The sequence below is a fragment of the Mastomys coucha genome, unplaced genomic scaffold, assembly GCF_008632895.1.
Source record: "Mastomys coucha isolate ucsf_1 unplaced genomic scaffold, UCSF_Mcou_1 pScaffold5, whole genome shotgun sequence".
NCBI lineage: Eukaryota > Metazoa > Chordata > Mammalia > Rodentia > Muridae > Mastomys > Mastomys coucha.
The window spans coordinates 25,655,917-25,683,357 of record NW_022196911.1 but is presented as its reverse complement, the minus strand read 5'-3'; the positions used below and the strand labels follow the sequence as shown (position 1 = coordinate 25,683,357).

General features: G+C 55.2%; 3 protein-coding genes across 20 annotated transcripts; all 3 read left to right on the top strand.

The window, feature by feature from the left end:
* The first annotated feature begins 260 nt into the window (after positions 1-260).
* Wdr90 (WD repeat domain 90) lies at positions 261-17,545 on the top strand. 12 transcript variants are annotated; one of them, XM_031350547.1, is made up of 42 exons: positions 316-361; positions 536-627; positions 729-905; positions 990-1,104; positions 1,268-1,438; positions 1,649-1,778; positions 1,872-1,939; positions 2,286-2,389; positions 2,459-2,671; positions 2,953-3,021; positions 4,090-4,200; positions 4,277-4,422; positions 4,502-4,559; positions 6,132-6,250; positions 6,340-6,501; positions 6,578-6,708; positions 6,775-6,891; positions 7,278-7,513; positions 7,688-7,827; positions 7,965-8,095; positions 8,864-8,994; positions 9,252-9,395; positions 9,510-9,638; positions 9,854-9,969; positions 10,044-10,084; positions 10,264-10,395; positions 10,962-11,153; positions 11,529-11,626; positions 11,986-12,088; positions 12,234-12,355; positions 12,503-12,662; positions 12,753-12,943; positions 13,228-13,396; positions 13,506-13,617; positions 13,921-14,092; positions 15,465-15,587; positions 15,684-15,858; positions 15,971-16,101; positions 16,186-16,329; positions 16,403-16,522; positions 16,653-16,737; positions 17,093-17,545. In XM_031350547.1, exons 1-42 carry the CDS (start codon positions 352-354, stop codon positions 17,248-17,250), a joined length of 5,448 nt encoding a protein of 1,815 aa, XP_031206407.1. In that variant the 5' UTR covers positions 316-351; the 3' UTR covers positions 17,251-17,545. The 12 variants fall into 12 exon arrangements, with proteins under 12 accessions (XP_031206405.1, XP_031206399.1, XP_031206403.1 ...); XM_031350545.1 differs by having other exon boundaries at positions 261-627; positions 9,908-9,969; XM_031350539.1 differs by having other exon boundaries at positions 262-627; positions 990-1,101.
* Positions 17,546-17,775: 230 nt separating this feature from the next.
* Positions 17,776-23,144, top strand: Rhot2 (ras homolog family member T2). 4 transcript variants are annotated; one of them, XM_031350553.1, is made up of 19 exons: positions 17,776-17,812; positions 18,046-18,104; positions 18,191-18,272; positions 18,375-18,418; positions 19,154-19,207; positions 19,569-19,621; positions 19,699-19,807; positions 19,906-20,007; positions 20,158-20,256; positions 20,346-20,454; positions 20,526-20,646; positions 20,850-20,934; positions 21,020-21,162; positions 21,242-21,342; positions 21,425-21,555; positions 21,659-21,739; positions 21,883-22,005; positions 22,113-22,315; positions 22,513-23,144. In XM_031350553.1, exons 1-19 carry the CDS (start codon positions 17,788-17,790, stop codon positions 22,637-22,639), a joined length of 1,851 nt encoding a protein of 616 aa, XP_031206413.1. In that variant the 5' UTR covers positions 17,776-17,787; the 3' UTR covers positions 22,640-23,144. The 4 variants fall into 4 exon arrangements, with proteins under 4 accessions (XP_031206413.1, XP_031206414.1, XP_031206415.1 ...); XM_031350554.1 differs by lacking the exon at positions 17,776-17,812 and adding an exon at positions 17,820-17,959 and having other exon boundaries at positions 18,051-18,104; XM_031350555.1 differs by lacking the exon at positions 17,776-17,812 and adding an exon at positions 17,820-17,959 and having other exon boundaries at positions 20,179-20,256.
* Positions 23,145-24,133: 989 nt separating this feature from the next.
* Rhbdl1 (rhomboid like 1) lies at positions 24,134-27,372 on the top strand. Of its 4 annotated transcripts, none has more exons than XM_031350558.1 (8): positions 24,134-24,829; positions 25,247-25,420; positions 25,626-25,850; positions 25,926-26,074; positions 26,240-26,352; positions 26,469-26,545; positions 26,625-26,685; positions 26,766-27,372. In XM_031350558.1, exons 1-8 carry the CDS (start codon positions 24,365-24,367, stop codon positions 27,035-27,037), a joined length of 1,536 nt encoding a protein of 511 aa, XP_031206418.1. In that variant the 5' UTR covers positions 24,134-24,364; the 3' UTR covers positions 27,038-27,372. The 4 variants fall into 4 exon arrangements, with proteins under 4 accessions (XP_031206418.1, XP_031206416.1, XP_031206419.1 ...); XM_031350556.1 differs by having other exon boundaries at positions 24,135-24,829; positions 26,445-26,545; XM_031350557.1 differs by having other exon boundaries at positions 24,138-24,829; positions 25,247-25,408; positions 26,445-26,545.
* Positions 27,373-27,441: the final 69 nt, after the last annotated feature.

Genomic DNA, 27,441 nt, shown 5'->3' with positions numbered 1-27,441 from the left:
ATGCCTCCACACAGAAAGCAGAGAAGAGGCCCAGCCTGGGTAGACCGTGGATGTGAAGACCGGCAGCGATCACGCCTACTCAGCCCAGCTCTCTGCACAGAGCTGAGGTCCACGGCGGGGCGTGGCCGCAGAGGCCCAAGCGGGAGGCAACAGCGGTGGGAGTGGCCAGAGCGAGCAAGCACGGCGTGGGGTCGGCTAGGCGCCCGGGAGCTACGCAGCCGCGGGAGTTTGTGCGTCGCCGCGGCGCCGACGGAAGTGACGCGCGTTGCCAGGCGGCTGTTGCTAGGCTCCGTGCTGCGTGTTTTGCATAGGATGGCGTCCGCTGAGGCGGGAAGCGCGAGCTATAGCGCCATGGCTGGAGGTAGCGGCGCGCGCGAGGCGCGCTGTCGTCCGGTCTCGCGTCTTGGGAGTCCCGGGTCCGAGGTCCCCGCTGCGTCACTGACTGGACTTCGTGCAGAAGCCCGTCCCGTGGGTGGAGGTGGAGGGTCTCGGCGCACTGCCCAGGACCGGTGCTCAGGGGGCGTCCTTTCTGCAGCCTGGCAGCATCCTTTCCTCAACGTATTCAGACACTTCAGGGTGGATGAGTGGAAACGGTCCAGCAAAGAGGGAGATGTGGCTGTGGTGACGGTACTGGCCGCGGGGGTCCTTCCTGCTCTTGCGAGATCCCCCAGTGGGCACTGTGACTGTCCTCCGGCTTTGCACCATTTGCAGCTCCTCTCTCTTTCTAGGACAAGGTCCTGAAGAGCGCTGTGTATCGCATCCGTGGGTCTGTATCTGCCAGCAACTACATCCAGCTCCCCAGAACGAGCACCCAGTCCCTGGGGCTGACTGGGCGGTACCTCTATGTGCTTTTCCGGCCCCTGTCTTCCAAGCACTTTGTCATCCACCTGGACGTGGCCACCGAGGTGCCCGGCTTGGCAGGAGGGCTGGGTGTTTGTTGTTTCTTTAACCCCATAAACTGCGACTAATGGCCTTCTTCTGCATCATAGGACGGCCAGGTCATCCGTGTGTCTTTCTCCAACCTCTTTAAGGAGTTCAAGTCCTCCGCAACATGGCTTCAGTTCCCCTTTGTCCTCGAGGCCAAGTCACCCAGGAGAGGTGGTGGTACCTGGTCCAGGAGGGATGGCTTAAATGAAGGCCTAGAATGGGATGGTACAGGCCCAACTGGGCTTGTGCTTCTGTGTGGCCCTGAGGACAGCTGGGGGGTGGGGCTGAGAGGGATGCAACAAAACGGTAGGTAGGTGCTGACCTCACACCTGTCCTGCAGACCTGACAGGTGTACCTCCTCCTCGTGCCCGCTGGACCTGCCTGCAGCTGGACCTGCGAGATGTCCTGATGTCCTACCTGAGTCGGCACTATAGTCACCTCAAGAGCATCCGGCTGTGTGCCAGCCTGCTAGTCAGAAACCTCTACACCAGTGATCTGTGCTTTGATCCTGGTGAGGCCCACACTTCATGCCCCATCCCAGTCAGAAGGCTAGAGCCCTCCTACTAGCTGGCATATAAGAACCACTTAGCAATTTCAGAGGCGAGCCATGTATCAAGGCTCTCAGTTCTGTGAAGAGCATTGGTGTGGGCTGGTGGAGTGGCAGATACTCGCTTGCCTGGGGTGGGAAGAGATAGGACAAATGTCCCTTGATCTAGAACAGCCCTGATCATTGTAGCTGTCACTGTCACTGAAGCCCGGCGTGCAAAGTTGTCTGTCAACCCTATGCCTCGAGAAATGGCTTTCCCGGTGCCAAAAGGGGAGAGCTGGCATGACCATTACATCCACATTCGGTGAGCAGCTCTGGACCTCAGGTGGTGAGGGGCCAGATGGCCTTCAGTCCCCAGAGACTGATTTTGCTTTTACCTGTATTTGCCACCCACGAGGTTTCCAAGTGACGGCTCAAAGGCACCTAATGAGCAGGTTGAGAAGAACTGTTCCCGTCCAGAGGCAGGTGGGCTGTGGTTCTACAGGGTGTATAGGGCTTGGTGGGAATAATGTTGGGGCATCCTGAGAGGGGATCCGTAGCATGGAGACTACAAGCGGTATGTGCCTGGGCAGCCTGGAGGTCTAGGCCCAGAAAAGGGTGGAGCTGGTGGTCCTTGAATCCTATTTAAGGTCTGTGCATCTGATCCCGCTTTCTTGTTGGAGAGGATCTGCCAGGGTTTAGGATAGGATGATGGCAGTGTTTATGGTAGAGCAGCTATAGAATGGTGAGGGAGCCACCTGTCCCTCCCTGTACCTTGGCTGCCATTCACGGGCCTCTTGCTTTTCCACTCTGGCTCTTTGCTCCGTTGTAGTCTTCCTAGGTCATATGTCACAGCGCCTGCCTCATCCAGTGGTCTTTGGCAAACCTTTGCTGAGGAGTAGGTCCCCTGTGGCCCAGACATCTAGCCCTGCATTGGTGAGTGTGCTTGGGAAAGGGCTGGGGACCGGCGGCCCTAGGGTGCTGATGGCACATGTTCCATTACAGCCGTGCCAGGTCCTTTCAGCATCCAGTCGTCTTCCAGAGGTCAGCCTAAAGTACCCAGAAGTCTCCAGTGTAAATGCCTTCAGTATCCGTGGCCAACGTCCTTCAGCCTGGGATGAGGTTACCGATGCACACACGGTGGCTGGTGGGAAACACGTTCTTGCTGACAAATCATCTGGAGTGCCCATGGCCCTTTCGGACATTGGCTCCTGTAAGGTGAGTGTCTATCTGAAGGCGGTTGGGCATTAGTGAGATGACGGGCTGACTTACCTGAGCCTCCTGAGTTGCATTCAGAGCGGATGGGCCTCTAGAGATGGGTTTGTTCCTGTTGCCCACTCTGTCTGGGGTTTCTGAAGACCTGACTGCTGCGCGAGACAACTGCTTCTAGCAGGAGCTGTCCGTATCCCCTCCCCCCTTTTTTGAGAGGCAGCACAGGTGGGACATTTGCAGGGGCCGAGTGACTTCCTCAGGTCTCACTTTTCGTTTTCCTATTTCAGCCCTTCCTCCCAGACCCAGTCCTGAGGCTCAAGGGAGTCATCGGCTTTGGGGGTCACAGCACCCAATGGGTGAGGTTTCGCGACAGTTTCCAGGCCAGTTTTGATTGGTGTGAGTGAGTTTTAGGGAAGGAGAGTTCCTAGTCCTGTCTTGGGTACTTTCTTTCCTATGGTCCTCAAGAAACCGTGTCCTGCCTACTGCTCATTCCTGAGCGCTAATGTGAGTCTGTAGGTCATGGGTGCCCCCTGTTCACTTGGTAAGGTCTGCTAGGTAATGGCTGGGTTAAAGGGCTCCCAAAGACCCAAGAGCTCTAGGATATGGATGGATTTTTTAAAAATTATTTTATGTATCCGGGTGGTGGAGGCAGCACTTTGATCCCAGCACTCTGAGGCAGAGGCAGGCAGATCAGTGAGTTTGAGGCCAGCCTGGTCTACAGAGTTCCAGGACAGCCAAAGCTACACGCTGAACCAAGGCCCTTTGTAGAAGGAACCAAGTTCTTTATACTGCTGAGCCATCTCTCCAGCCCCATAAAGATTTGCTTATTTTATGTGTATGTGTATGCTTACTGCGTGTGTGCAGAAGCCTGCAGAGATCAGAAAGGGCATCAGACCCTTTGAACAGGACTTACAGGCAGCTGTGAGCCACCACATGGGAGCTTGGGGCAGAACGGGAGTCTTCTGCAAGAGTAGTAATCTGCCTCTACTGCGGAGCCATCTCTCCCGCCCTGGTTATGTCTTTAGACCTTTTATGAGTGTGGGTCTCTCTGATCCAGACCAGATGTGTTGGAACTGGGTGTGAGGTGGGAAGTCAGCTCTAGCACATGCAGTGGGCCTCTAGGAAAGGCCTCAGAAAGGAGTGGCTGTTTCTCTTCGTTCTGGGTACTCTCCAGGCCCTTCTGGGCACAGTCTCTGAGTCTTTGATCTTTTGCCACCAAGATCACCAGTCTCTTATGGGGAAGAGACTTTAGTTGTTTTCCCTATATATGCCATTGATGTAGGTGGGGGACAGATGTGTCTCTGTGTGGTCAAATGCTTCTGTGTGTGTGTATACACGTGTGCGCCAGACTCCCTTTCTAAACAAGCAAGAGGGACCTGGCTGGGTTTCTGTGGGTGACTTTGGTCCTGGCTCTCATATGCTAGGCTCTGTGGACCAAAGATGGTGTGGCTGTTGTTTACCCCTGCCATGCAGTCATAGTCGTCCTGCAGATTGACACTGGACAGCAGAGATTTTTCCTTGGTCACACCGACAAGGTACATGCCTGCTGGGCCTGAGCGGGGAGAACCTGCAGGGGTGAACCTACAGGCCATATTGTATTCCCTTCTCTAGGTCTCTGCCCTGGCGCTCAATGGCAGTGACACGGTGCTAGCCTCAGCTCAAGTACAGCCTCCCAGCATGGTGCGTCTCTGGGACTTCCAGACTGGGGGATGCCTGTCTCTCTTCAGAAGCCCACTGCACACCATCTGCTCCCTCAGGTGCAGTAGCCTTGGGTCAGGGCAGCAGGGGCAGTGGGAGGTGCCATGAAACTGCTGACCTCATCTTCCACACCTACAGCTTCTCTGGCAGTGGGGCACTCCTCTGCGGTGTGGGCAAGGACAGACACGGGAGGACGGTAATGTGTCTATAAGCCTGGTACAGGAGGCGGGGCCCTGTTGCTTGGGTGGTGAGCTCCAGCCAGCCTGCTTGTTTACTTGCTTGCTTTTTTGTTTGTTTATTTTTTTGCTGTTTGATTATTTGGTTTTGTTGGTTTTTTTGAGACAGGGTTCTGTATGTAGCCTGGAACTCACTCTGTAGATCAGCCTGGCCTTGAACTCAGAGAGATTTGCCTGCCTCTGCCTCCTGAGTGCTGGGACTAAAAGTATGTGCCACCACTCCTTGGCTCAGCCTTTGCTTTCTAAAACTCTTGTCTTTGTTTATTTTTGCTTATTAAAGTAGTATGTAAGATGCTTTTTTTTTTCTTAAAGATTTATTTACTGTTATATGTAAGTACACTGTAGCTGTCTTCAGACACACCAGGAGAGGGCATCAGATCTCATTACGGGTGGTTGTGAGCCACCATGTGGTTGCTGGGATTTTAACTCAGGACCTTCAGAAGAGCAGTAGGCACTCTTAACTGCTGACCAGCCCCTGTAAGCTGCTTTACGATGGGGGCTAGAGAGATGGCTCAGTGGTTAAGAGCACTGGCTGTTTTTCCAGAGGCCTCTGGGGTTCAGTTCCAAACTAGAATTGTCTGTGGAGGCTGTCTGTGACTCCAGTCTCAGGGAATCCAGTGCCTACTTCTGCCCTCTGTTGGCACTGTGCATACACGATGCATGGACATACATTTAGGCCATCACTAATAAATGTAGAGGCTCTTTTTAAAAAGAGAATCAAGGGCTGGAGAGATGGCTCAGCAGTTACGAGCACTGACTGTTCTTCCAGAGCTCCTGAGTTCAATTCCTAGCAACCTCATGGTGGCTCACAACCATCCGTAATAGGATCTGGTGCCCTCTTGTGGTGTGTCTGAAGATAGCTAGAGAGCGAGAATATCATCGATGACCTAGATGTGATGGCACATTGCTTTGTTTTGATTGGCTTTGCTTTGTTTTTTTTCCCCCAAGACAGCGTTTCACTGTGTAGCTGTGGCTGTCCTGAAACTCATGCTGTAGACCAGGCTGGCTATGAAGGATCTGCCCACTTCTGCCTCTGGAGTGTGAGGTTTAAAGACCTGCACCACCACTGCCCAGCAGTGGCACGTTTTTTAGCCCTAGTACTGGAGAAACAGAGGCAGGTGGGCCATTCACTAGGCCAGTCTGGTCTACATAGCAAGCTCCAAGCCAGCCTAAATACACTACATACATTAAATCTGTATTTAAATGTTCAGTGTTGTCAGAGTTGTAGGCATTTAGCTGCTCTGAACTGACCCATTTTTTCAGTATGGGCTACCTTCGGCTTTTTTTCCCAGAATGCTGGAAATCTAGGGCCTTCCATGTTAAGTAGTTGCCCTGCCACTGAGCTACACCCCGGCCTCAGTCAGGGTTTGCTTACCTCTGTAGATAGCTACAGCTGCGCTCTGCAGATGTTCAGGGGTGACCTCTGTGTCAGGGGCTGGGGGCTCAGCTAGTCCTGAGGGGGCAGGAGGGCTAGGCAGAGCTCTTGTGGAGCTTAATGTCTGCACCTAGAGTTCATTCTGTGTTTGTTGCAGGTGGTGGTGGCCTGGGACACAGACCAGCTGGGCCTTGGCGGTGAGGTTGTGGTCCTGGCAAAAGTGCATACTGACTTTGATGTTCAGACCTTCCACATTGCCTTTTTTGATGAAACCAGGTGATATGACCAGGCTCTGTGGTACTGGGACAGGGTTTGGGCCTTGAGCCCCTCTCTGTTTCATGTTGCTTACTCTTCCACACCTACAGGATGGCATCATGTGGTCGGGGCAGTGTGCGGCTGTGGCGGCTGTGGGGTGGTGTCCTTCGATCCTGCGCTGTGGACCTGGGGGAGTACTGTTCACTGGAGCTCACTGACCTTGCCTTTGCACAGGCACCGGATGGCCACTGTGCACCCTCTGCTAGCGTGCTGTGAGTCCCTGCCTTTGTTCTTACCCAGCCTACCCTTTACCCTGAGTACGTGCCTCACTCCACCCTCCCTTTGCAGCTTTGTGTGCAGCCGTAGTGGTCACATCCTGGAAATTGACCACCAGCGCATGGCTGTGCAACACGTCCGCCGCTTGCTGCCCGCACAGTCCCCTGATGTTCCCCTCACCGAGAAGCAGAACTTCAGCATGGGTAGGTGGGCACCCATTCCTCGGGGAAGTGACATGACATTGAGGTGCTGATGGCTTCCTTTTTCAGGCCCCGGCATTGCTATCAGTAGCCTCAGTGTCTCTACTACCACATGTGCTGTGGGCTCTGAGGATGGCTACCTGCGACTCTGGCCCCTGGACTTTTCCTCAGTGCTCCTAGAGGCCGGTGAGATTGCAGACATCTGTCTGCCCTAGCATGGGGAAGGCTGGCCCTGGCACAGGGAAGGTTGGGTTCCTCTGGCTCTGGTTTTGGTAGTACTCTTCTTGGGCTGGACAGTGAGCTATAGGGCAAGGGAGCTGCCCTGAACCTGGCTGCCTAGCAATCCCAGTGCTCTCTGCAGGCTGCTTTTGCTGGGGCTTTAGGGGCAGTAGCTAGTGGGCATGATACTCTCAGAACCCTGGAGACCTTGGCAGCAGAGGAGCAAGGGGTCTGTGTCCCGGGTACCTCAGTGCCCTGCCCATGTAGTGTGTGTGGTAGTGTGGTGTCAGCTCTCCTGGAGTCATCTCTGAAGCTTGCTGGGCCCAGTGGCCATTTACCCATCCTTCCCACAGAACACGATGGCCCTGTCAGTTCAGTCTCCTTCAGTCCCGATGGCCTGCGTGTGCTGTCCACCACCACTTCAGGCCACCTGGGCTTTCTGGATGTCCCCTCCCGGGAGTATACTGTGTTGGCGCGGTCCCACATGGCCCCAGTGTTGGCGCTTTCTACAGAACTGAACCGGGGACAGATGGCCACTGTGTCCCTTGACCACACTGTCCGCATCTGGGACCTGGCTACCCTACAGCAGGTGGGGAGTAGCAAAAGGCAGACGGGATAGGTCCCGATGCCACACCTAAAGGCTGAGGGCAGGGGATCCGCAGGGAACTGGGTCCTTCTAGCCTAGTCTCTGGAACCTAGTGTTAAAATCACATGGGGCACACTTGTCCCTTGTGTTATCTTCATGGTGGCCTCTTCCCTCCAGCTGTATGACTTCTCATCCTCTGAGGATACTCCTTGTGCTGTAGCCTTTCACCCCACAATGCCGAGCTTCTTCTGTGGCTTCAGGAGTGGGGCCGTGCGGTCCTTCAGCTTGGAGAACTCCAGAGTCCTGGTAGAACACACGTGAGTGTTTCCAGGGGAACCAGGGCTACACAGACACCACCACGTGGGGAGGACCCTTTGCAGGAAAGCCAGTGCCACCATAAACCACATCTTGGCTTCCAGGGCCAAAGTCAGTGAGTGTCCCATGTGTGGTGCAGGCGTCACCGAGGGGCCATCACCAGCCTGGTCATCACCCCTGACGGCAGATTCCTGTTCAGCTCCTGCTCTCAGGGCTCCCTAGTCCAGTACAGCTGTGCTGTCTCCCGATGCTGCGTCCTACGTGTGGCAGGTCAGGCTCCTAGCCACTCAGGCTGGTTCAAAGCTTTGTCTTGGTTAGCTTTCTATGCTGATAAAGACCCTGGCCAAAAGCAAGCTGGGGAAGAGAGAGTTTATTTCATCTTACAGTTTCAGTCTATCCAGGGAAGTCAGGGCAGGAACGTGAAGGTAGGAACTGAAACAGAGGCCATGGGAGGGTACTGCTTACTGACGTGCTCCCCATGGCTCGCTCAGCCTGCTGCCCTTAACACAGCCCAAGACCACCTGCCCGGAAGTGGTGCTGCCAAATGGGCAGGGCCCCCTACATCAGTCATTCATTAATCAAGAAAATGCTCCCACAGGTTTGCTTACAGGCCAGTCTGATAGAGGTATTTTCTTTCCAGATGTCTCTAACTTGTGTCACATTTACAAAAAAAAGAAAAATTCTAATCAGGGCATGGCCATCACCTCCATGCTAGGTCTGTGTTGTGCCATGTGCCTCCCACCAAGGAGGAGGTCTCTGAGCCCTTACAAGCCAAGGGTCAGTAAGGGTCTGTGCCTATTCTGCTTCAGAAGGTGGGCAGCCTGGGCACTAGGAGAGCAATTGGGAGAGACCCATTTAAAGGGCATCTATGCCTTCCGTGCTCCTCCTCGACTTAGCCTGACAAGTGGTCCTGTGAGACAGCCTATGAGACCTGAAGTGTTGGCTCTGTGCAAGCTGTAGAGGGCTGTGTACGCTGTGGGGAGATGGGATGAAGAGGCTCCCACCACACCCACTGACCCCTACCCTGTGCTGCTACAGCTAACATGGTCTGTCAGGATGGTCGCCCCAACCCCAATATTCTGGCAGTCAGTGGAGACAGCTGCCGGCTGGCCTTTGTGGGCCCCTCCAAGTGCATGGTGACAATTGTGGAGTTGGCCTCCTTGGATGAGGTGAGTGTGGGATCTCGTAGGCCAGGGGCTCTGCCTGTCCAGGAATAGACGAGAGGCTACAGTTGCTCGGGGGCAGTCCAGGGCCTGGCCACAAGGCTGAAGGGCCTGGCCTCACCATGCTTTCCAAAAGCTCAGCTTCCTATGTGGGGGTTATGTCTGGGTACCCAGGTGGGTACCCAGACCTGAAGCCACTTCCCTATCCCTGGGTGGTGCCCACTAGCCCTGGAGTTGGAGGCTAGTGGTCACTTGCCCCCTAGCTACTCCATGTTGATGTCAGCACCCACCTGGACTGGGCTGTGGCTGTCTGCTTCAGCCCTGGGAACTCAGGCCATCTGCTGGTGTCCACGGCCTCTAACAAGGTTGTGGTACTGGATGCTGTGTCAGGACACGCTATCCGAGAGGTGAGTCAGGGCACTACAGGCAGTGGGCTGCCGACCCTTCCCTGTCCCTCCAACCTTGCCCCAGTGCCAGCTGCTCCACCACAAAGGGGCATCTTTGAGAATGCTTTATTCTAGTTATCTAGCGTCCGCTCCAGAGCCTGCTCCTCCCTGGCCCTCAGTGAGGATGCTCGTTTGCTGCTGGCAGCCACTGGCCAGACCATTACAGTGTGGGATTATCCAACACAGGTGAACCCCAGCTGCCAGGTACGTGCTGTGGGTAGCAGCGGGCTATGGTTCCCCATGGGTGGCTGGGGAGCCCCTGGAGGAGCAAGTGAGGGAAGGCTGGGACTGGAAGGATGGAAGGTGATGTGTAGAACCCTCTGATTGCTGAGGCCGAATGCTACATGGGGATACCTAGATACCGGGAGCACAGAATCCTGGGCATGCTCTGGGTCCCTGCATGTGCTGTACTGCCCCAGGTATACATCGGCCACTCAGAGCCTGTGCACGCTGTAGCCTTCACACCTGATCAGCTGCAGGTCATCAGTGTGGGAGATGCCATCTTCCTCTGGGACATCCTGGCCACCCCTGAGAGGCAAGTGTTTACCCTTCACCATGTGTGCATGGGCCTTTTGTTGGCTGGCCCCTGACACCTTCTCTCATTCTCAGAGATGGAAGTGATCCTGAGGCCCCCCCAGTGCATGAGGCTGGTGAGTGACCAGGCTTAGTGGGTCACAGAGGGCATGACCTTGTTAGTTGGTGTGGAGCTGACACTGGGTTGAGGGTCATGTTTGGCAAGTGGCACCATCTCTTCTCTGCCTACCTGAGACCTCCTCCCTGAGAGACATATCTGATATGCCCAGCCCTGACATGGTCTTTCTATCTCTAGACTCTAGTGCAGGCCAGCGGAAGGACCTGGCATCTGGGGCCAGTGGACTCCCTCGGCAGCAAGTGCCCATACCGTCTCCAGCATCCCCGTCCCCACTGAGTACCCATGACAGGCTTCTTGAAGGAAGTACTGGTAAGGGTTGGGGTGCTCGGCATTTCTGGGTGTACATGGTCACAGCATGTGCCTGGGTGCTAGTTCTCGGTGGTGTCAGGTGCTAGTTCTCAGTGGTGTCAGGTGCTAGTTCTCGGTGGTGTCAGGTGCTAGTTCTCAGTGGTGTCAGGCCAGGTAGCTGTTTTTCCTTTTCTTTCTTTTTTCTTTCAAGACAGGCTCTCACTGTATCTGTGTCCTCCTATGTCCTGTGGGGGAAGCGTAGGCCATTGCTGCCCATAGCACGCACCTGGCAACCTGTGTTAGATAATCCCACACTGTAATGGTCCAGCCAGTGGTTGCCAGCAGCAAATGAACATCCTCACTGAGGGCCAGGGAGGAGCAGGAGTGTCTGGAGTGTATACTATATATATATACTTATATATATTTGTCTCACTTTCGAGACAGCTCTAGCTGTCCTGACACTCACTATATAGACCAGGCTAGCCTCAAACTCAGAGATCTGCTTGTCTCCACTCAAGTGCTGGGATTAAGGTGTGTTCTACCAACTCTGGCTTTGTTTTTTCTCTTCTTCTTGGTCTTCACCCTAGGCACCTTCTCCATATCTGATGAGGAAGGACTCTGTGAGGAGAACCATATTTCTGAGGCATTCCTCCAAGGCCAGGCCCCGACCCTACCTGTGCTTGTGGAGAAGGAGGCCAGTGGTGCTGGGGATGCTCCTCGGGAGGCTGCAAAGAGCTCTTGGACACCTGCAGAGCTTCCCGGTCACCACAGCCAAATGAGTAAGCCAGTGGCCGCAGGCAGAGACTGAGGCCTCTGTGAGGCCATTTTTGGGGCTTGTAGTAATCTTTCTTGAAAGATGAGTTGAGGACTGGCAAGATGGCTCAGCGGCTAAGAGCACTGACTGCTCTTCCAAAGGTCCTGAGTTCAGATCCCAGCAACCACATGGTGGTTCACAACTATCTGTGCAGCTACAGTGTACTCATATACATAAAATAAAATAAATTAAAAAAAAAAAGAAGAAGAAAGATTTCAGGACTCTGGGGATCCTGATATGCCTGTGGTGGTGGGACACAGCTCTCAGCTTAGCAGGGTTGTGTCTGGGCAACTTTGTGTCTGGGGAGGGATCTCTGATGTCCTATGGTCTCTTCTGTCAGGTGAATGGAGCCTTCGGAGTGGAAAGGCTGGGCTCCCAACCCGCCCAGATTCCTACAAGCACTTCACTGCTCGATATAAGGCCTGTACACGGGTTAAGGTTGGCAGCACACCATGCAAGGGGTTTCTAAAAATAGTCTTCTGGACACAGGCCCTCTCAGTCTTCCCCAGGGAAGCTTCCACTCCATTCTGCCCACACACGTCCTCCATCTGGTAGCGTATATACTCAGCTTTCTGGTTCTGCTGATCCTACCTTTGTCTCTCACCGGTGCTGCTTACCCCTCCCTGCCCCCTCGGTACTCCAGGAGCATAAAGTTTCTAGTTCCTATGGATCCTACTCACCTCCCTATTTAGACCCCAGGTCCCTTACCTGACCACTCTGTCTCTCTTAGTGCTTCCCTGTGTAGTTTGAAGCCCAGCTATGCTGGTTACCAGCTTTCTGGGTCTGCTTCCTTGCAGAGCGTCTCCTTCCCTCCCACTGGCAGAGAGCAGCTGCGACTGAAGGCCGTCGTGGGCTACAATGGGAATGGGCGGGCCAACATGGTCTGGAGGCCGGACACAGGTAGGACTGCAGTCTTATTCTCTAGGGTATGTCCTCCACAGCAAACACTGGATGCCAGTTGAAGCTTTTATGCCTTGTTATGCCCAAGCCCCATGAGGTCTGACTGCCGGCCGTGATGGGATATTGTCATTTTCCTTGCCTGCAGGCTTCTTTGCCTACACATGTGGTCGCCTGGTGGTAGTGGAGGACCTGCATTCTGGCACCCAGCGGCACTGGCTTGGCCATTCCCAGGAGATCTCTACTCTCGCACTCAACCAGGATGGCCAGGTGCATCCCTTGTCCATGTCCAGGAGCACAGTGTACAGTAGAGTGTGGCTCTAGTTCATCATGCAGGACACATCTCAGCTTGCCCTCCGTTCAGCAAGGGCAGGCATGGTAGCAGTCTCCACTGACCACTCACCTCCCGACCTGCAGATCTTGGCCTCTGCCTCCTGCTGTGGCCACACAGCTGCCTGCTGCCAGATCCGAATTTGGGATGTTCCCAAGGGCCTCTGTCGGCAACTCCTTTCCCACCATGACACAGCTGTGCAAGCTCTGGCTTTCTCACCAGATGATGAGTTCCTTGTAACGTTGGGTAGGTAGGCTTGGGTAAACGGAGAGAGGGCAGATTTCTAGGAGGCCTGGTGGCTGGCCTGTGCCTGACATCGCCGTTATATGTCCCTAGGGGACTATGCTGACCGGAACCTTGCCCTGTGGAGCATGGCCACCTATGAACTCCTGTCATCCACTCGCCTCCTGGAGCCTGTGCATGGTGTAGCCTTTAACCCATGGGATGCCAATGAGCTCATCTGTGTGGGCACAAGTGCCATCACCTTCTGGCTCCTGCAGCACCATGGGGCAGACACCAGCTTCCAGGTACCAGGCTGTTGACTGAGGTGTTATTTTATTTTATGTGCATTGGTGTCTGACCTGCATGTGCATCTGTATGAGGGTGCTGGATCCCCTTGAACTGGAGTTACACAGTTGTGAGCTGCCATGTAGATACTGGGAATTGATCGTGGGTCCTCTGGAAGAGCAGCCAGTGCTCTTAATCACTGAGCCATCTCTCTAGCCCCAAGGTGTCCCATGGGCAACTTGAGAGGGTGGAGTCTGTTTGCCTGAGGACTTCACTGATGCACAGCCACACTGTGTTCTGTCAGGTACACCGAGAGCCAGTCCCTGAGGAACTGGGGGCGTCTGAGTTGACCTCACTCTGCTATGGGGCCAGCCCTCTGCTCTACTGCGGTTCTAGCTCTGGCCAGATCTGTGTCTGGGACACTGGCACTGGCCACTGCTTCTTGGCCTGGGAGGCTGATGATGGGGAGATTGGTGAGTGCCCAGCAACCTCTGTTACCCTCCACCTGAGCTGGCTGTCGAAGTGTGGGAAATGGGCATTTCATGCCCACCCTGTCTTCTACCCACCCTGTCTGTCTTCTAGGAGTGCTGCTGTGTTCAGGCTCTAGACTAATCAGTGGAAGTAACACAAAAAGGCTGCGCCTTTGGGCTGTGGGAGTTGTGCCAGAGCTGAGGCGCAAAGGCTCCAGTGCCAGGTGAGCTGCCACAGGCCTCTGTCCTGCATCAGTCCACTGGGTTTTGGCTGTAAAGTCTTAAGTCTGTGATGGATCCTGCAAGCCAGCACTAATGTAGCATAGCCTCAGTTGAGGGCTACCCTATATCCCTGTCATTAGTTGAGCCCCTCCTTAAGGATACACTCAGCATAGCATGGGTCTTGGAGGCTGTGGACCGAGGAGAGAGAAGCTTAAAATCCCTGGCTCTGCTCATTTCCCTGTCACCTGGCAGACTCAGCTGGCTTGTGTCTCCAGCCTCAAGACTCCTTTCCCCTGTTCTCTTAGATCCAGTTCTGTTTTCATGGAGCGTGAGCTGACCCTGGATGGGGCTGTTGTGAGTGCCAGCTTTGACAGTGGCATGGACATGGGTGTGGTGGGCACCACAGCTGGCACAATCTGGTACATCAACTGGACAGAGGGCACTAGCACCCGCCTCATCAGTGGCCACAGGACCAAGGTGAGCTCACTGGGCCATGAAGGAAAACAGGATTTCCACCCCAGGCAGGGTGGTCTAGGGCAGCAAGCCCATTTACTGCCCCCACCTCTTACACCACAGTCATCCTGTCTTCAGCTCATGAGTAACACTCAGGGAGACCCAAATGGGGTCTCGTGGGTCCAGGCATTGTATTTACCAGTATAGACTGACTCTGCAGTCTTTCCTTTTTGTAACTTGTTAAAGAACCCACATCACCTGCTTAGCGCTTCCCATAGGCCGGCCCTGCTGACATCCTCAGGACCCCACTGTGCAGTCCTGTCAGCCCCACCAGGTTCTGCTTGGATCTTCTTATACACAGGTGGAACTGGTCTGGGTATTTCAGATGTGGTCAAGTCTGGGCAGGCCTATCATTTGATAGGACTATCTGGATTTTTTTCATGCCTGACAGCCATGTAATAGATTATGCCTGAGGCCTTGTATGGGTTCCCTTCATTGTCCATCAGATTTCCAGCTTCATCCAGGCTGTGTCTCAGTTCTGTCTTTTCTATGGCCAGTCTCCTGTAGTTCAAGTAGCCAGTCTGCTCACTCTCCTGCCCGCAGAAGTGTGGGTCTTGAGCCCTTGCTGTGCTGACAGTCCCGACTGCTTTCCAGCACTAAGGATGGACAGGCAGTCCAGGCCCATAGGCTGTGATCTGAACCTCATGAGCCCAGGATGGCGATGGGACCCAGGACCCCTGAGCAATCCTAACCTGGGATTTTCTCCAAGAGATATTATGCATCAGTTTACAAAGAATTTCACTGGTTCGTGGCATCTATGCCACCTGTCTCCAAAATCCTGATTCTCAGTGGTGCCTACAAGATACACGTTTGCCGGGCAGTGGTGGTGCATGCCTTTAATCCCTGCACTTGGGAGGCAGAGGCAGGTGGATTTCTGAGTTCTGAGGCCAGCCTGGTCTACAGAGTGAGTTCCAGGACAGCCAGGGCTACACAGAGAAACCCTGTCTTGAAAAGCCCAAAAAAAAAAAAAAAAAAATACACATGTTTTCTCCATCAAGACATTCAACAGCCTGAATAAAAAGCCACAAAGCCACTCAAGCTGTGAGTGCTGGGGCAGCTCAGTGGCTCGTGCTTTTTCTTTCATTCTGTAGCCTGCTGGAGACATGAGGTCACATTATATACTCTAGGTTCTGTCAGTGTTTCCCAAGGTTTTCTAAGTCCCACCTACTGACGGGTTCCTCGCTAAGTCTAGGGAGCAGCGTGCACCTCACATGGAGGGGGTTGGGACAAGTGGGCTTGGGCAGAAGACAGTTGTTCCCATGTGGGTAGCCTGGCCTGGAGAGCTGAGTAGGAAGGCCCAGATGGGCATCCCCTCAACTGTACTGGGGTCCCACAGGTAAACGAGGTGGTCTTCAGCCCCAGTGAATCTCACTGTGCCACCTGTGGCGAGGATGGGAGCGTGAGAGTGTGGTCTTTGGCCAGCATGGAGCTGGTGATCCAGTTTCAGGTGCTGAACCAGGTAGGTAGAGAGATCTGGGGGGATCGGTCATTTGCTCTGCTCCCTTTGTCACCTTTCTGGGGAGATGCTGGTCTTCCCTTCTCCATGCGACACTAGAGCTGCCTCTGCCTTTCGTGGACGCCCCCATCCTGTGGACTCCCAGAGCAGCAGCAGGTGGTGGCTGGCTATAGTGATGGCACACTTCGAGTCTTCAGCATCTCTCGTACTGCAATGGAACTCAAGATGCACCCCCACCGGACCGCTCTGACAGCCATTGCCTTCTCCACTGATGGTGAGGAGATGTGCGGCCACAGAGTCATGTGCCCACCTCATCTAGCCTGTACCACGCTTCCAGGCCATGGGTTGGGCTCACAGAATGGCATCATAGTCTCCATCTGGCACAGGTCAGACCATCCTATCTGGAGATAAGGACGGACTTGTGGCTATAAGCCACCTCTGCTCAGGGATGACCTTCCGTGTGCTCAGTGACCACCGGGGTGCTCCCATCTCTGCTATCCAGAGCACAAGCAAAGAAGTAAGCCAACCTCAGGTGATGGTGGGGAGGGGTTTGGGGTGCTGTGGGCAGGCAGCAGGTTCTCACATCCCTCATTTCTCCCAGTATGGAGACCTAGGGATAGAGGGTGTAGAACTGTGGCTGGCTGCGAGTGGGGACCAGCGTGTCAGCATCTGGGTCTCTGATTGGCTCCAGGACCGCTGTGAGCTCCTGGAATGGTTGAGCTTTCCTGCACCTGCCCTCTCGGAGGTAAGAGTAGCCACGGGCATATGGGTGGGGATTGGAATCTGCATAACTCAGTACAACATACTGCTTTCCGTAGGCTCCGGGCCTCCTGCCCCCCTCTCTTGCTGCCTTCTGCCCTTGGGATAGGGCAACACTGGTGTGTGTCGGCCTCGGCGCACATGAAGAGGCAGTCTTCTACAGCCTCCGCCAAAAGCAGGTTTGTGCACTCACGACAGATACTGCACGGTAGGCGGGCAGCCAGGGCTGTGTGTCACAGGGTCATAAGACCATGGAGCCTGGGCTGTGTCCCTAGTAGGAGATCTCAGTGTCATACTGTCTTCCTACAGGTGGTACAGAAGACACCTCTGCCCTTCTTTGCCATGTCCTTGAGCCTGTCCCCAGGGGCTCAGCTCATGGTGGTTGGTTTTGCTGGTGAGTGCTGGTGGACACACAGTGTTCTGGGGAATGGCAAACTGGCTCATCCACTCTTCACCTCTGTGTTTGGGCTCTCCCTCTGTAAGGAGTGTGGAGAAACAGCCCCAAAGGGAGGCCTAAGGTCAAAGGTGAGGTGTAAGTCACCAGCTGCAGCATCTGCACTGGAGCAGAAAGAGGGCAGCTTCCATGGCCCTCAGCCATAGCAGGTTTGGGGGTGTATACGACATGGCTCTACTCCCCTCTGCAACGTTCTCTGGTGTCAGTACTCAGAGCACTGAGTCAGGCAGGGGACGCAGGATTGGGAATCCCTCTGGGTGCTGCCTGGCCCTCCCATCCTGTCATCTACCCACAGAATGCATGCTGAGGCTCCTAGACTGTGCAGCAGGGACTGCCCAGGACTTTGAAGGTCATGATGACTCGGTACACCTGTGTAGGTTCACACCATCCGGCAGACTGCTCTTCACTGCTGCTCACAACGAGATCCTGGTGTGGGAAGTCACTGGCTCCTGAGCTAGTGCTAGGAACATAGGCAGAAAAGCCAGACTAGGGGCTGCTGTATGCCGAGCCAGGGTGGCTGGGACATGCTTCAGATCTGCACTGTGTGGAATTTGGGGGAAATCTGAAAAGATTTAAGGAGGCTGAGGGTGCGGCAGTGCTTAGAATCTGTGAAGCATGGATTTGATACTCAGAACCACTCCCACCATACAGGAGACTTGGCATACTGTGTTGTTTTTCACATGGTTATTTTATTGTTCTTATTTTGTACAGTTTTAGTAAATAAAAGCTGGAATGTATTATATTGATACATTGTTTATTGTCCTATAAATTGTATCTCTGCATCACTTCTGGCCTGAGTTCACCCTTTTCTCCTACCCACAATCTAGTACATTGTCCAACTTTGCTCTCCACTGGCCTGTGCACCTGAGAAGCTTGTTGGGTCTAAGAGAACTGTTTGTATCCCTGCGGTGTCATAAGCATTCAACTGGCGGGCATCATGCCTTAGCCCAACCACTAGCGGGTGCTGTGTGGGCGGGACCGGAAGTTTAGATGAGGGCGGTCCTGAAGACAGGAAGTGCGGGGGCCTGCGCGGGTTGAAGGAGAGGGTTGGGGTTGGGATTGGGTCTACTTGGTCCGTTCCGGGCCGGGAGGGGTGGGTTTAGGGTGCTGCTGCGGGCAGCAGCCATGCGGCGCGATGTGCGCATCTTGCTGCTGGGCGAGGGTAGGCGCGCTGGGGCCACGGGGAGACGGGTGGGGTCGCCGTGACCTCGGCCGCGCCCCTGACTACTGTTCCCTCTCACTGCGCAGCCCAGGTGGGGAAGACTTCTCTGATCCTGTCGCTGGTCGGCGAGGAGTTTCCCGAGGAGGTGCGCGGAGCGGACTGGACACTTAGGGCGGGTGCCAGGTCTGGGACAGCCGGGCTTCGCATTCAGTACTGACCCACCTGTTGCAGGTCCCTGCCCGCGCGGAGGAGATAACCATCCCCGCCGATGTCACCCCGGAGAAGGTGCCCACTCATATCGTGGATTACTCAGGTATCTCCAAATGCTGCCTCCCAGCCTGTGTGTGTATTGAGCCTGCAGCTGGTGTGAATCGAGCGCAGCAGCCATTCTACATAGGATTCTTTTTCCTTCTAGAAGCGGAGCAGTCAGAGGAGGAACTTCAGGAGGAGATCCACAAGGTGCGATGCATCTTGCAGGCCCGTGGGTACTGAGCCCTATTCGTTGGTCCCAACTTGCTGCCACCTAGTCTTAATCGGCTTCCTTTTCTGGCGGCAGGATTAGGTGACTAGTCGTGCTTGACCCTGGTAATTCAGCTGTGACCTTCACAGCTGAGTATTGTTGGCTTTTCCAGATCACAGCTTTCTGGGAACCAGGACCTGGCCAGTGCAGCCATTAGTGATCCTTCCCAGGGTCTGAGGGGAGCAGATATATTTATGTCCTTCATTGCTTTTCCTTAAACGCACTCCCGTTCCCCAGTACCATTCCTCCCTAGGCTGTAGTGGATGCCATCTTAATTAGGCCTTCCCTGTTGCAAGAGTTCCTTAGTGCAGTCCTTCAGCCTTCTCTGTGTCCTACAGGTGCAAGTCACTTGGTCAGGGTGCAGTGATTTTTCGTCTGCAGCATCCTTGCTGCCTGTACTGAGATAGAAAGTGAGAGACCCGGCTCGGGCCTGTACCCTGCCTGTGATGGGTCTGTCATAAGACAATGATGTGCTGACTAGAGCCATGGTGCCCCATAGGGGCTAGTATCTCTTAGGAGTGCTGGCAGGGAGAGGCTGGCTTGGCAGAGGTGGGCTTTCGGGGCCTCAGAGCCTTCCTGATCCTGCTGTGAGCACCTGGGACATGCTGGCATAATCCATGCTGTCCATAGTGGGCAGGCAGACTCTGCTCACCCCGTACCTTGCTTTCCTTTAGGCAAATGTAGTGTGTGTGGTGTATGATGTGTCTGAGGAGACCACCATTGAGAAGGTAAGCAAGAGGGGAGCTCCTTGTCCATTTTTAACCCCCTGCTTCCTAGTGCCTGGCTTAGTTGGCAGTTGGCCTGGGCAGTGCATAGTGGCTCTTGATCCTCGACCCTTCCTTCCAGCCTCATGTCTGTTCATGAGCCTTTCAGGGAACCCTGTGCATCTGAGCTAGGGAGCGTTCTCCTCATGCCCCAGCCTGCTTGGGGAGATTGCAGCTGTTGGGGTCAGACAAGTCCCTGTCTGTCATCTGCAGTCTCCCACCAGCTAGATCCTGCACACTGAAAGCTTGTTTAGCCCCAGGTAGAGGAATGTGGGCTGATGAACATGTGCATGTTCTTGCCTCACCCTTGGACTTTGTCTTTCAGATCCGAACCAAGTGGATCCCCCTCGTGAATGGCAGGACGGCAACAGGGCCCAGGTGACCAGCAGGGCCTCAGCTAGGGGGACTAGAACCCACCTGCTCCCCATCCCTGGTGATCATGGCCTCTCTCCCAGGTTGCCCATCATCCTGGTAGGCAATAAGTCAGACCTGCGGCCAGGGAGTACCATGGATGCTGTACTGCCCATCATGAGCCAGTTTCCTGAGATAGAGACCTGCGTGGAGGTGAGGGGAGGGGAAAGAGGAGGGCTGTGCTAAGACCCTGAAGCAACTCCCTGGGTCTGTCATGGGTCCCTCCTGAGCCCGTCCTCACCCTTGTCCAGTGTTCAGCCAAGCACTTGAGGAATATCTCAGAATTATTCTACTACGCCCAGAAGGCTGTTCTGCATCCCACAGCCCCCCTTTATGACCCCGAGGCCAAACAGGTAAGTTGTGGGTAAGGACCACGAACTCATTTCCCCAGGACTCATCCATCCCAAGGCCCACATAGGGTGTGGGATGAAAACCAAGGATGAATGGGCATATACCGACGGGGTGGCCAGGAAAAGAGGCCACTTGGTGTTATGTCCCTGCAGCTAAGGCCTGCATGTGCCCAGGCGCTCACACGCATCTTCAGGCTGTCGGACCAGGACCTAGACCACGCACTCAGTGATGAGGAGCTCAATGCCTTCCAGGTGTGGCCCTGCCCTGACACCCTAGCTGCCCTTGTAAGAGGGTCATCAGGATAGCTGACTGATCTGAAGCACTCTCTTACCTGAGGCAGAAGTCCTGCTTTGGCCATCCCCTGGCCCCACAGGCCCTGGAGGATGTGAAGAGGGTGGTGTGCAAGAACGTGTCAGGTGGTGTGCAGGATGACCGGCTGACCCTGGAAGGTGAGGCGGACATCACCTATCAAGATGTGGGGAGTGGCGGGACAAAGTACTAACCTTCCACCTTCTCACAGGCTTCCTCTTCCTGAACACACTCTTCATCCAGCGTGGCCGGCACGAGACCACGTGGACCATCCTGCGGCGCTTTGGTTACAGCGACTCACTGGAGCTGACACCTGACTACCTCTGTCCACCGTGAGTTGTAGGCTGGCAGACAGTGGTGCTTATACTCTTGGGGTAGATCCTGGGACCCGGGACTCCAGCTTGGCTGGTCAGCACACACTTATTAGCTCCCCCCTCCCTTGCTTAGCCACACCTGTGTAACCAGGGAGGCTCTGTGGGAGTGCCTGACTGCCCAGGCAGGCCTGCATTGTGACAGTTACAGTCTATCCCCACAGGCTCCATGTACCACCTGGCTGCAGCTCAGAGCTCAACCATCGTGGCTACCAGTTTGTGCAGCGGGTATTTGAGAAGTATGACCAGGTGAGCGCATTACCTCACCTGCCCCTTGACACCCCCTTCAACACCTCCCCCAAGGCTCATGTCACCATAGCCCCTTTGCCTGTAGGACCATGATGGCGTCCTCTCACCCACGGAACTACAGAATCTCTTCAGTGTGTTCTCAGTTGCTCCGTGGGGCCCTGAACTCTTACACACAGTCCCCACTCGGGCTGGCTGGCTGCCCTTGCATGGATACCTCTGCCAGTGGACGTAAGTGCAGTCCCTGTCTACCTGCCTGTCCCGCACCCCCCCACACTCTCCTTAGCCCTGTGCCTCCCTTTACTCCCAGCCTGGTGACCTACTTGGATGTCCAGCAATGCCTTGCGCACCTTGGCTACCTTGGTTACCCGACCCTCTGTGAACAGGATTCCCAGGCACAGGCTATCACAGGTGGGTGTACACTTTTTTGGCCCCTGGGTCCAGCCCAGCCCTTTTTGATGGCCAATGCCCTCACGTGAGCTCATCTTCACAGTTACCCGTGAAAAGAGACTGGACCAGGAGAAAGGGCAGACACAGCGTAGTGTTCTTATGTGTAAGGTGTTGGGAGCCCGAGGAGTGGGCAAGTCAACCTTCTTGCAAGCCTTCCTTGGCCACAGCCTTGGGGTGAGAATTATGGAGGCCCCAACCCCTACCTGGGAACTCAAGGGGGCAGGAGGGGTGCTGCAGAGAACTCTGGGGTCAAAAACTCTTCCTACTGTGCACACAGGAATCCAGGGACATCCCTGAAGAATCCCCCATGCATACCATCAATACAGTTCGGGTCAGCGGACAGGAGAAGTACCTGATTGTGAGTGAGGGCCTGTGCACCATGTCTTGAAGGGTAGACCTGAGACACCCCATGTACCCTTCTTCCTCCTAATGGAGCTGTCTCAGGGTGGCCCTTGAGGGACCCAGCCTTGGGGAAGCTACTAAAGCTACTGTCTGTCCCAGCTGTGTGAAGTGAATGCTGACAGCCTGCTGGACACCTCTCTAGACACTACCTGTGATGTCGCCTGCTTAATGTTTGACAGCAGTGATCCTAAGACCTTTGTACACTGTGCTACCATATACAAGGCAAGTCCTGACCTGGGATCCTGTAGGGGGATCCCAGCCATAGCCCAGTTAGGTAAGCCAGCAAGTTCAGCTCTCGAATGTTTCTTTCTTTCTTTTTTTCCTGGCAGCGTTATTACATGGATGGGCAGACCCCTTGCCTCTTTATCTCCTCCAAAGCTGATCTCCCTGAAGGTGTTGTTCCCCCAGGCCTGTCACCAGCTGAGTTCTGCCGGAGACACCGGCTGCCTGCCCCAGCCTCATTCTCCTGCTTGGGACCAGCACAGCCCAGCACAGATGTCTTTACCCAACTTGCTACCATGGCCACTTTCCCGTGAGTCGCAGCCTCAGTGTGGGTGGGGCTTAGTCTGTCATCTGGGTACAAAGGTGTCAGAGCTGTAGGGTGGGGCCTGTGACCCAGAGAGTTGTGCTGGATGGCCTCCTTTGGCTTGGCCTCTGGCTGCCTGGGACAAGGGTTTTTAGCAGTGAGCTTATAGCAAGCACATGCCTTGAGTATTCTTCTTTTCACAGACACCTGGTGCACACAGAGCTGCACCCCACCTCCTTCTGGCTCAGAGGAGTGCTGGTGGCTGTCGGGACCGCCGTGGCTGCTGTCCTTAGCTTCTCACTATACAGGGCCCTAGTGAAGAGCCGATGACAAAGGACCCAGGAGCCTCTCCTGCCCCCAGGCACCGCACATTGTGGTTCCCTGTGTGGGCCCACACAGCAAAGGAGCTTAGGCGTTCGGCCCGTTGGAGCCAAAGGTCCCTGGGACTGATGTGGGTTCCTGCTCAGGGACTTGGTATCTAGATCTTGGCTTCCAAAAATCTGTTACCCTATTACAGGCCTGTCCTGCTGAGCCTGAGAATACTGGTGCCTGGTGTGAGGTCTTAGCCTTGGAAGGAGTACTCTGTGTTAGGGGCTGGGCTGTGGGTAAGGAAGTCGGTGACCAGGACCTGAAGTTCTCAGGGTGCTCCCTCTTTCCTGGTTGTGTGTGGGGGGCAAGAGGCAGAGGTCAAATCAGGGAGGGACCTGATAGTCACAGGGTTCCCATCTTTCTGTCAGGTGTGGAGCCTTACCACACTGCACTAGCTGCAGAGCAAGTGGAACTGGGTTTCCTGATTAAACTTGTCTTTTCCATCTCTTGGATTTTGATCTCTCAATGTGACTTTCTTTCTTTAAAAAATATGCTTATTTTTATGAGTTTGAGAGTTTTGCTTGCATATATGTACGTGCCCTGTGTGTGTGCGCCTGGTGCCGATGGAAGCCAAATGAGTATGTCAGAGTTCCCTGGAACTAGGGGTAACTGATGATTGGGAGCCATCATGTGGGTGTTGGGAACAAACCCAGGTCCTCTGCAGAAGCAGCAAACCTCTCCAGCCCCGTAAAAATGGTTTTTCTTCGATCTGAATGCGACTACTCTTTTTGTGAGTTGGAAATGTCACCTGACCCTTCTGTCTCCCTCATTCCTGGGTCCGAGTTCTGAGGTCTCACTAGTCATGCTGATTAATGGCTGTGGAAGGTCCAGTTGGGGTCTGCTGTCCAGTGTTGTCAGCATCCGTCATGTGGGGTGTGTGTGAAAGAGAGGGCTCCAGTGCACATGGCTGTTTCTTCCCTGGGAATGTGTCTTCTGCTGTTGTCCCTCATTGCCCCACACTCCAAACAGCCCAGCCAGCCTGCCTGGCTCTCCTGAGAAACTAGGTTTTATGTGTAGCCTGGCTGTTGTAAGCACAGAAGCTGAGAAAAGGATGGACAGTTGGGCTCAAAATTGATCTTGTAGCATGACCTTCTACCACCAAAGATACCCAAACAGGAATCAACACACTCAACCAGTCACGTGGGTTAGGACAGGTAGGTTCTTTGCCCCAGAATGTCCACCGAATGGGTATCCCTGAAAAATGAGGCCTTTGCCTCCTGCTACAGTCCCAATCTACTACTGGCCTGCCACCCCACTGAGCATCTAGGTAGGCTATTTATTGTAGGTAGCTGTATTCCCTATAGAGGCCATCGGGTATGAATAACTGTCATCGCAACTTCGCAGTAGCAGATTCTGTTTTGAATGATACTTGGAGGGGTTGCCATGGTTACACATCCTATTGGTCTGTAACCTTCGCTGTCCTCAGGAGCACATCCCCTCCCTTATCCTAAGCTGCAGTCCAGTCCTACCTTCAGGTGGCTCTTCCTGGCTATCCCCTGTACCTTGACTGGTGTTTCTACACCGGAGGTCCTGCTGTCTCAAATCCACTTCAGGGGTGTTTGGTTAGAGCTCCCAGCCTTGGCCATGAGTAGGGACCTGGGGCTTCCTTGCTGGAACAGTGCAAATAAGGACAAGTGTGTCTGCTGAAAGCAGCTCCAGCTCGGGAGAAAGTGTGGTGGGGAGCAAATGAACCTTGGCATTCTGGGATGGGTCAAAGATGTATTTTTAGTAGAGAGAAATCCTAGAGAAGGTAATAAAACAGAGAGGCTGCCTAAGAGGGATATTGGGTGCTGCAGGTTCCCAGCTATGGCCTCCTGGGAGAAGCTTCTGCAGCATGTAGTTGAGAGCTGTATGCAGGCGGTGGTTCTGGGTCGAGCTGTTCGGTGGGGGACGCTTCTACCCAGGCAGTGCGTCGAGTTGGGGCCGCGCGTGCGCGTGCAGGATATGCGCGTGCTCTGGCTGTGTGCGCGCTGGGCTAGCATCTCGGTGACGCTGTCTGAGCTCGGGGAGCGCAGAGCAGAGCAGGCGGAGCGGGCCGGCCGGGGCGGAGCGGAGCGGTCCGCAGAGCAGCCCCTCCCGGCCTCGGCCGACCCCGGCCCTCGGCCCGGCTCTATGGACAGGAGCTCGCTGCTGCAGCTCATTCAGGAGCAGGTGCGTGGTGGGTGGGAGCTGGCACTGCCTTGGCGCCCTTCCAGCCGGTGAGGGGCCCGGGGGGAGGGACCATACTCACAGAAGGCCCAGGCAGCCGCCTCCCAAACCCCTCTCCCTGCACGACCTTGGTCTCTGAGACTCCCAACCCCAAGAAAGGTCTGCCCTTCATTGGGTTTCCACAGAAAGCTGGGGATGGAGGAGGGTGGTCCTTGGACCTAGGTCCTTCCCCTTTCTAGGGCTGGTAGGGCGTATATGAGGTGGTAGAGCAGCCAACACAGGCACCTTGCCCTGCCAGGGTCTGGGAACAAGCTAGTTCTAGCAAACAGGCACTGACTGGCACAAAGGTCCAGCCTTCCTAGCCAGCCTAGCTCAGCCCTGTGGCTGGGGGTTGGCCCACCCTCTACTCCCCCACCACAGCAGCTGGATCCTGAGAACACAGGCTTCATCGGTGCGGACACCTTCGCTGGTCTGGTACACAGCCATGAGCTGCCCCTGGACCCCACCAAGTTGGACATGTTGGTGGCTCTGGCTCAGAGCAACGAGCGGGGCCAGGTCTGCTACCAGGAGCTGGTGGACCTGGTCAGTGCCATGGTGTGTGGGCAGCAGGGGAGGGCCCAGGCCTGGTCAAGCGCAGCACCCTGACCAAAGCTGGGTGGGCACACAGCTTTTTGCTGGGTAGGGCTTATAGACCTGGGCAGTGTGGAAGGGCCTCAGACCATTAGCAGCCACTCAGCCAAGTAGGGTAGGGTTCCACAGGAACAATACTGTCACCCACACGAAGACTCCTGCCCTTCAGATCAGCAGCAAGCGCTCCAGCAGCTTCAAGAGAGCCATTGCTAACGGACAGCGGGCACTGCCCCGGGATGGACTGCTAGATGAGCCAGGCCTGGGTGTCTACAAGAGGTTTGTGCGGTATGTGGCCTACGAGATCCTGCCCTGCGAGGTGGACCGCCGCTGGTACTTCTACAGGCACCGCACCTGCCCACCCCCTGTGTTCATGGCCTCAGTCACCCTTGCCCAGGTGGGCCTGCCTACACGCTGCCCCGGGGCCTCCTGAGTCCCTAGTCTTGACCAGCCCTAACACTAGTGTCCCCAGATCATCGTGTTCCTGTGCTACGGGGCACGTCTCAACAAGTGGGTGCTCCAGACCTACCACCCCGAATATATGAAGAGCCCTCTGGTGTATCACCCTGGACACCGTGCTCGGGCATGGCGCTTCCTCACCTACATGTTCATGCATGTTGGGTAAGTGAGTCTTGGCTTCCAGAATCTCTTCTCCACTCCTACCCCCAGCACCTGCCCACTGCCTCTGGAGGCTTTAACTCTCAGAGGGGTTACACTGCCTGAGGTGGTCTGGGAGTAGGCAAGGGTACACATCTGATCATCTTTGCAATGCTCCTTTGCGGTCAGGCTGGAGCAGCTAGGGTTCAATGCCCTCTTGCAGCTGATGATCGGCGTGCCCCTGGAGATGGTACACGGTGTGCTTCGCATCAGCCTGCTCTACCTGGCAGGTGTCCTGGCAGGTGAGACTAGCACATAGGTGGGTGGGTCCCCTGCCTACCTCACCTGTTGAGGGGAGGGCCAGCTGTGCCCTCACCTCTCCCTTTGCCCACAGGCTCCCTGACTGTCTCTATCACAGATATGCGTGCTCCCGTGGTAGGGGGCTCTGGAGGGGTCTATGCCCTGTGCTCAGCACACCTGGCCAATGTTGTCATGGTAATGGAACTGCCTTTCTGGGGAGGTGGGAAGGGGCCCACTGGACATGCTTCACAGCCTGTCTGCCTGCCCCCATCAGAACTGGGCTGGGATGCGGTGTCCATACAAGCTGCTGAGGATGGTGCTGGCTCTGGTGTGCAGTGAGTAGCGGGGCGGGTGGGGCGCTGGGAGGCCCTCTACCTGCAGACAGGGCCCCTCCCACCTGTTGCTCCCTCTGCAGTGAGTTCCGAAGTGGGCCGGGCTGTGTGGCTACGCTTCTCCCCACCACTGCCTGCCTCAGGCCCACAGCCCAGCTTCATGGCACACCTGGCTGGTGCAGTGGTAGGTGTAAGCATGGGCCTTACCATCCTTCGAAGCTATGAGGAGCGCCTGAGGGACCAGTGCGGCTGGTGGGTGGTGCTACTTGCCTATGGCACCTTCCTGCTTTTCGCCATCTTCTGGAACGTCTTTGCCTATGACCTGCTGGGTGCCGATATCCCCCCTCCACCTTGACCTGCTCCCTGGGGCCATATGGCTAGAGCCAGGCCTTCATTGGGTCAGCCACCAGGTGGGCCTGCATGCCTGCCCTCTATGAATGGACCTCTTGGCTGCTTTTCCCCACAGGGGCAGGGGGGGCCCTGTGATCCCCCCGCCCCCCAGCTGAAGCCAAGTCTTACTGCAGCCCTTGCTGCCCCTCCCAGGCCTTTCCAGGGGGAGGGGTGCTAGTAGGCAAGGGCTGGGTGGAGGACCTTAAATGTGGCCCTAGGGGAGATCCCTTCCCTTCCCACTGACTCCCAGGACTTGCAGTCTGAGCCTTTTTGGAGAATGAATAAATATTTTACACAGCACCAGGTAGCTGTCCTGGGGCTCTGCAGGCTTGTCTACCCAGTCACCTAGGCTTTATGAGACACCTCCCC

What these genes read in the sequence shown, in the direction of transcription:
- Wdr90 (XM_031350538.1), top strand. Translation starts at nt 313, where the DNA reads ATGGCGTCCGCTGAGGCGGGAAGCGCGAGCTATAGCGCCATGGCTGGA. An exon ending in CTGTTCCCGTCCAGAGGCAG is followed by an intron (nt 1,940 to 2,285) that starts GTGGGCTGTGGT and finishes GCTCCGTTGTAG; the next exon opens with TCTTCCTAGGTCATATGTCA. An exon ending in GGGCAGACACCAGCTTCCAG is followed by an intron (nt 12,944 to 13,227) that starts GTACCAGGCTGT and finishes GTGTTCTGTCAG; the next exon opens with GTACACCGAGAGCCAGTCCC.
- Rhbdl1 (XM_031350556.1), top strand. Translation starts at nt 24,365, where the DNA reads ATGAACCTTGGCATTCTGGGATGGGTCAAAGATGTATTTTTAGTAGAG. An exon ending in TGCAGCTCATTCAGGAGCAG is followed by an intron (nt 24,830 to 25,246) that starts GTGCGTGGTGGG and finishes CCCCCACCACAG; the next exon opens with CAGCTGGATCCTGAGAACAC. An exon ending in TGGACCTGGTCAGTGCCATG is followed by an intron (nt 25,421 to 25,625) that starts GTGTGTGGGCAG and finishes CCTGCCCTTCAG; the next exon opens with ATCAGCAGCAAGCGCTCCAG.
- Rhot2 (XM_031350552.1), top strand. Translation starts at nt 17,923, where the DNA reads ATGCGGCGCGATGTGCGCATCTTGCTGCTGGGCGAGG. An exon ending in CATCTTGCTGCTGGGCGAGG is followed by an intron (nt 17,960 to 18,045) that starts GTAGGCGCGCTG and finishes CTCACTGCGCAG; the next exon opens with CCCAGGTGGGGAAGACTTCT. An exon ending in ATGACCCCGAGGCCAAACAG is followed by an intron (nt 20,008 to 20,157) that starts GTAAGTTGTGGG and finishes ATGTCCCTGCAG; the next exon opens with CTAAGGCCTGCATGTGCCCA.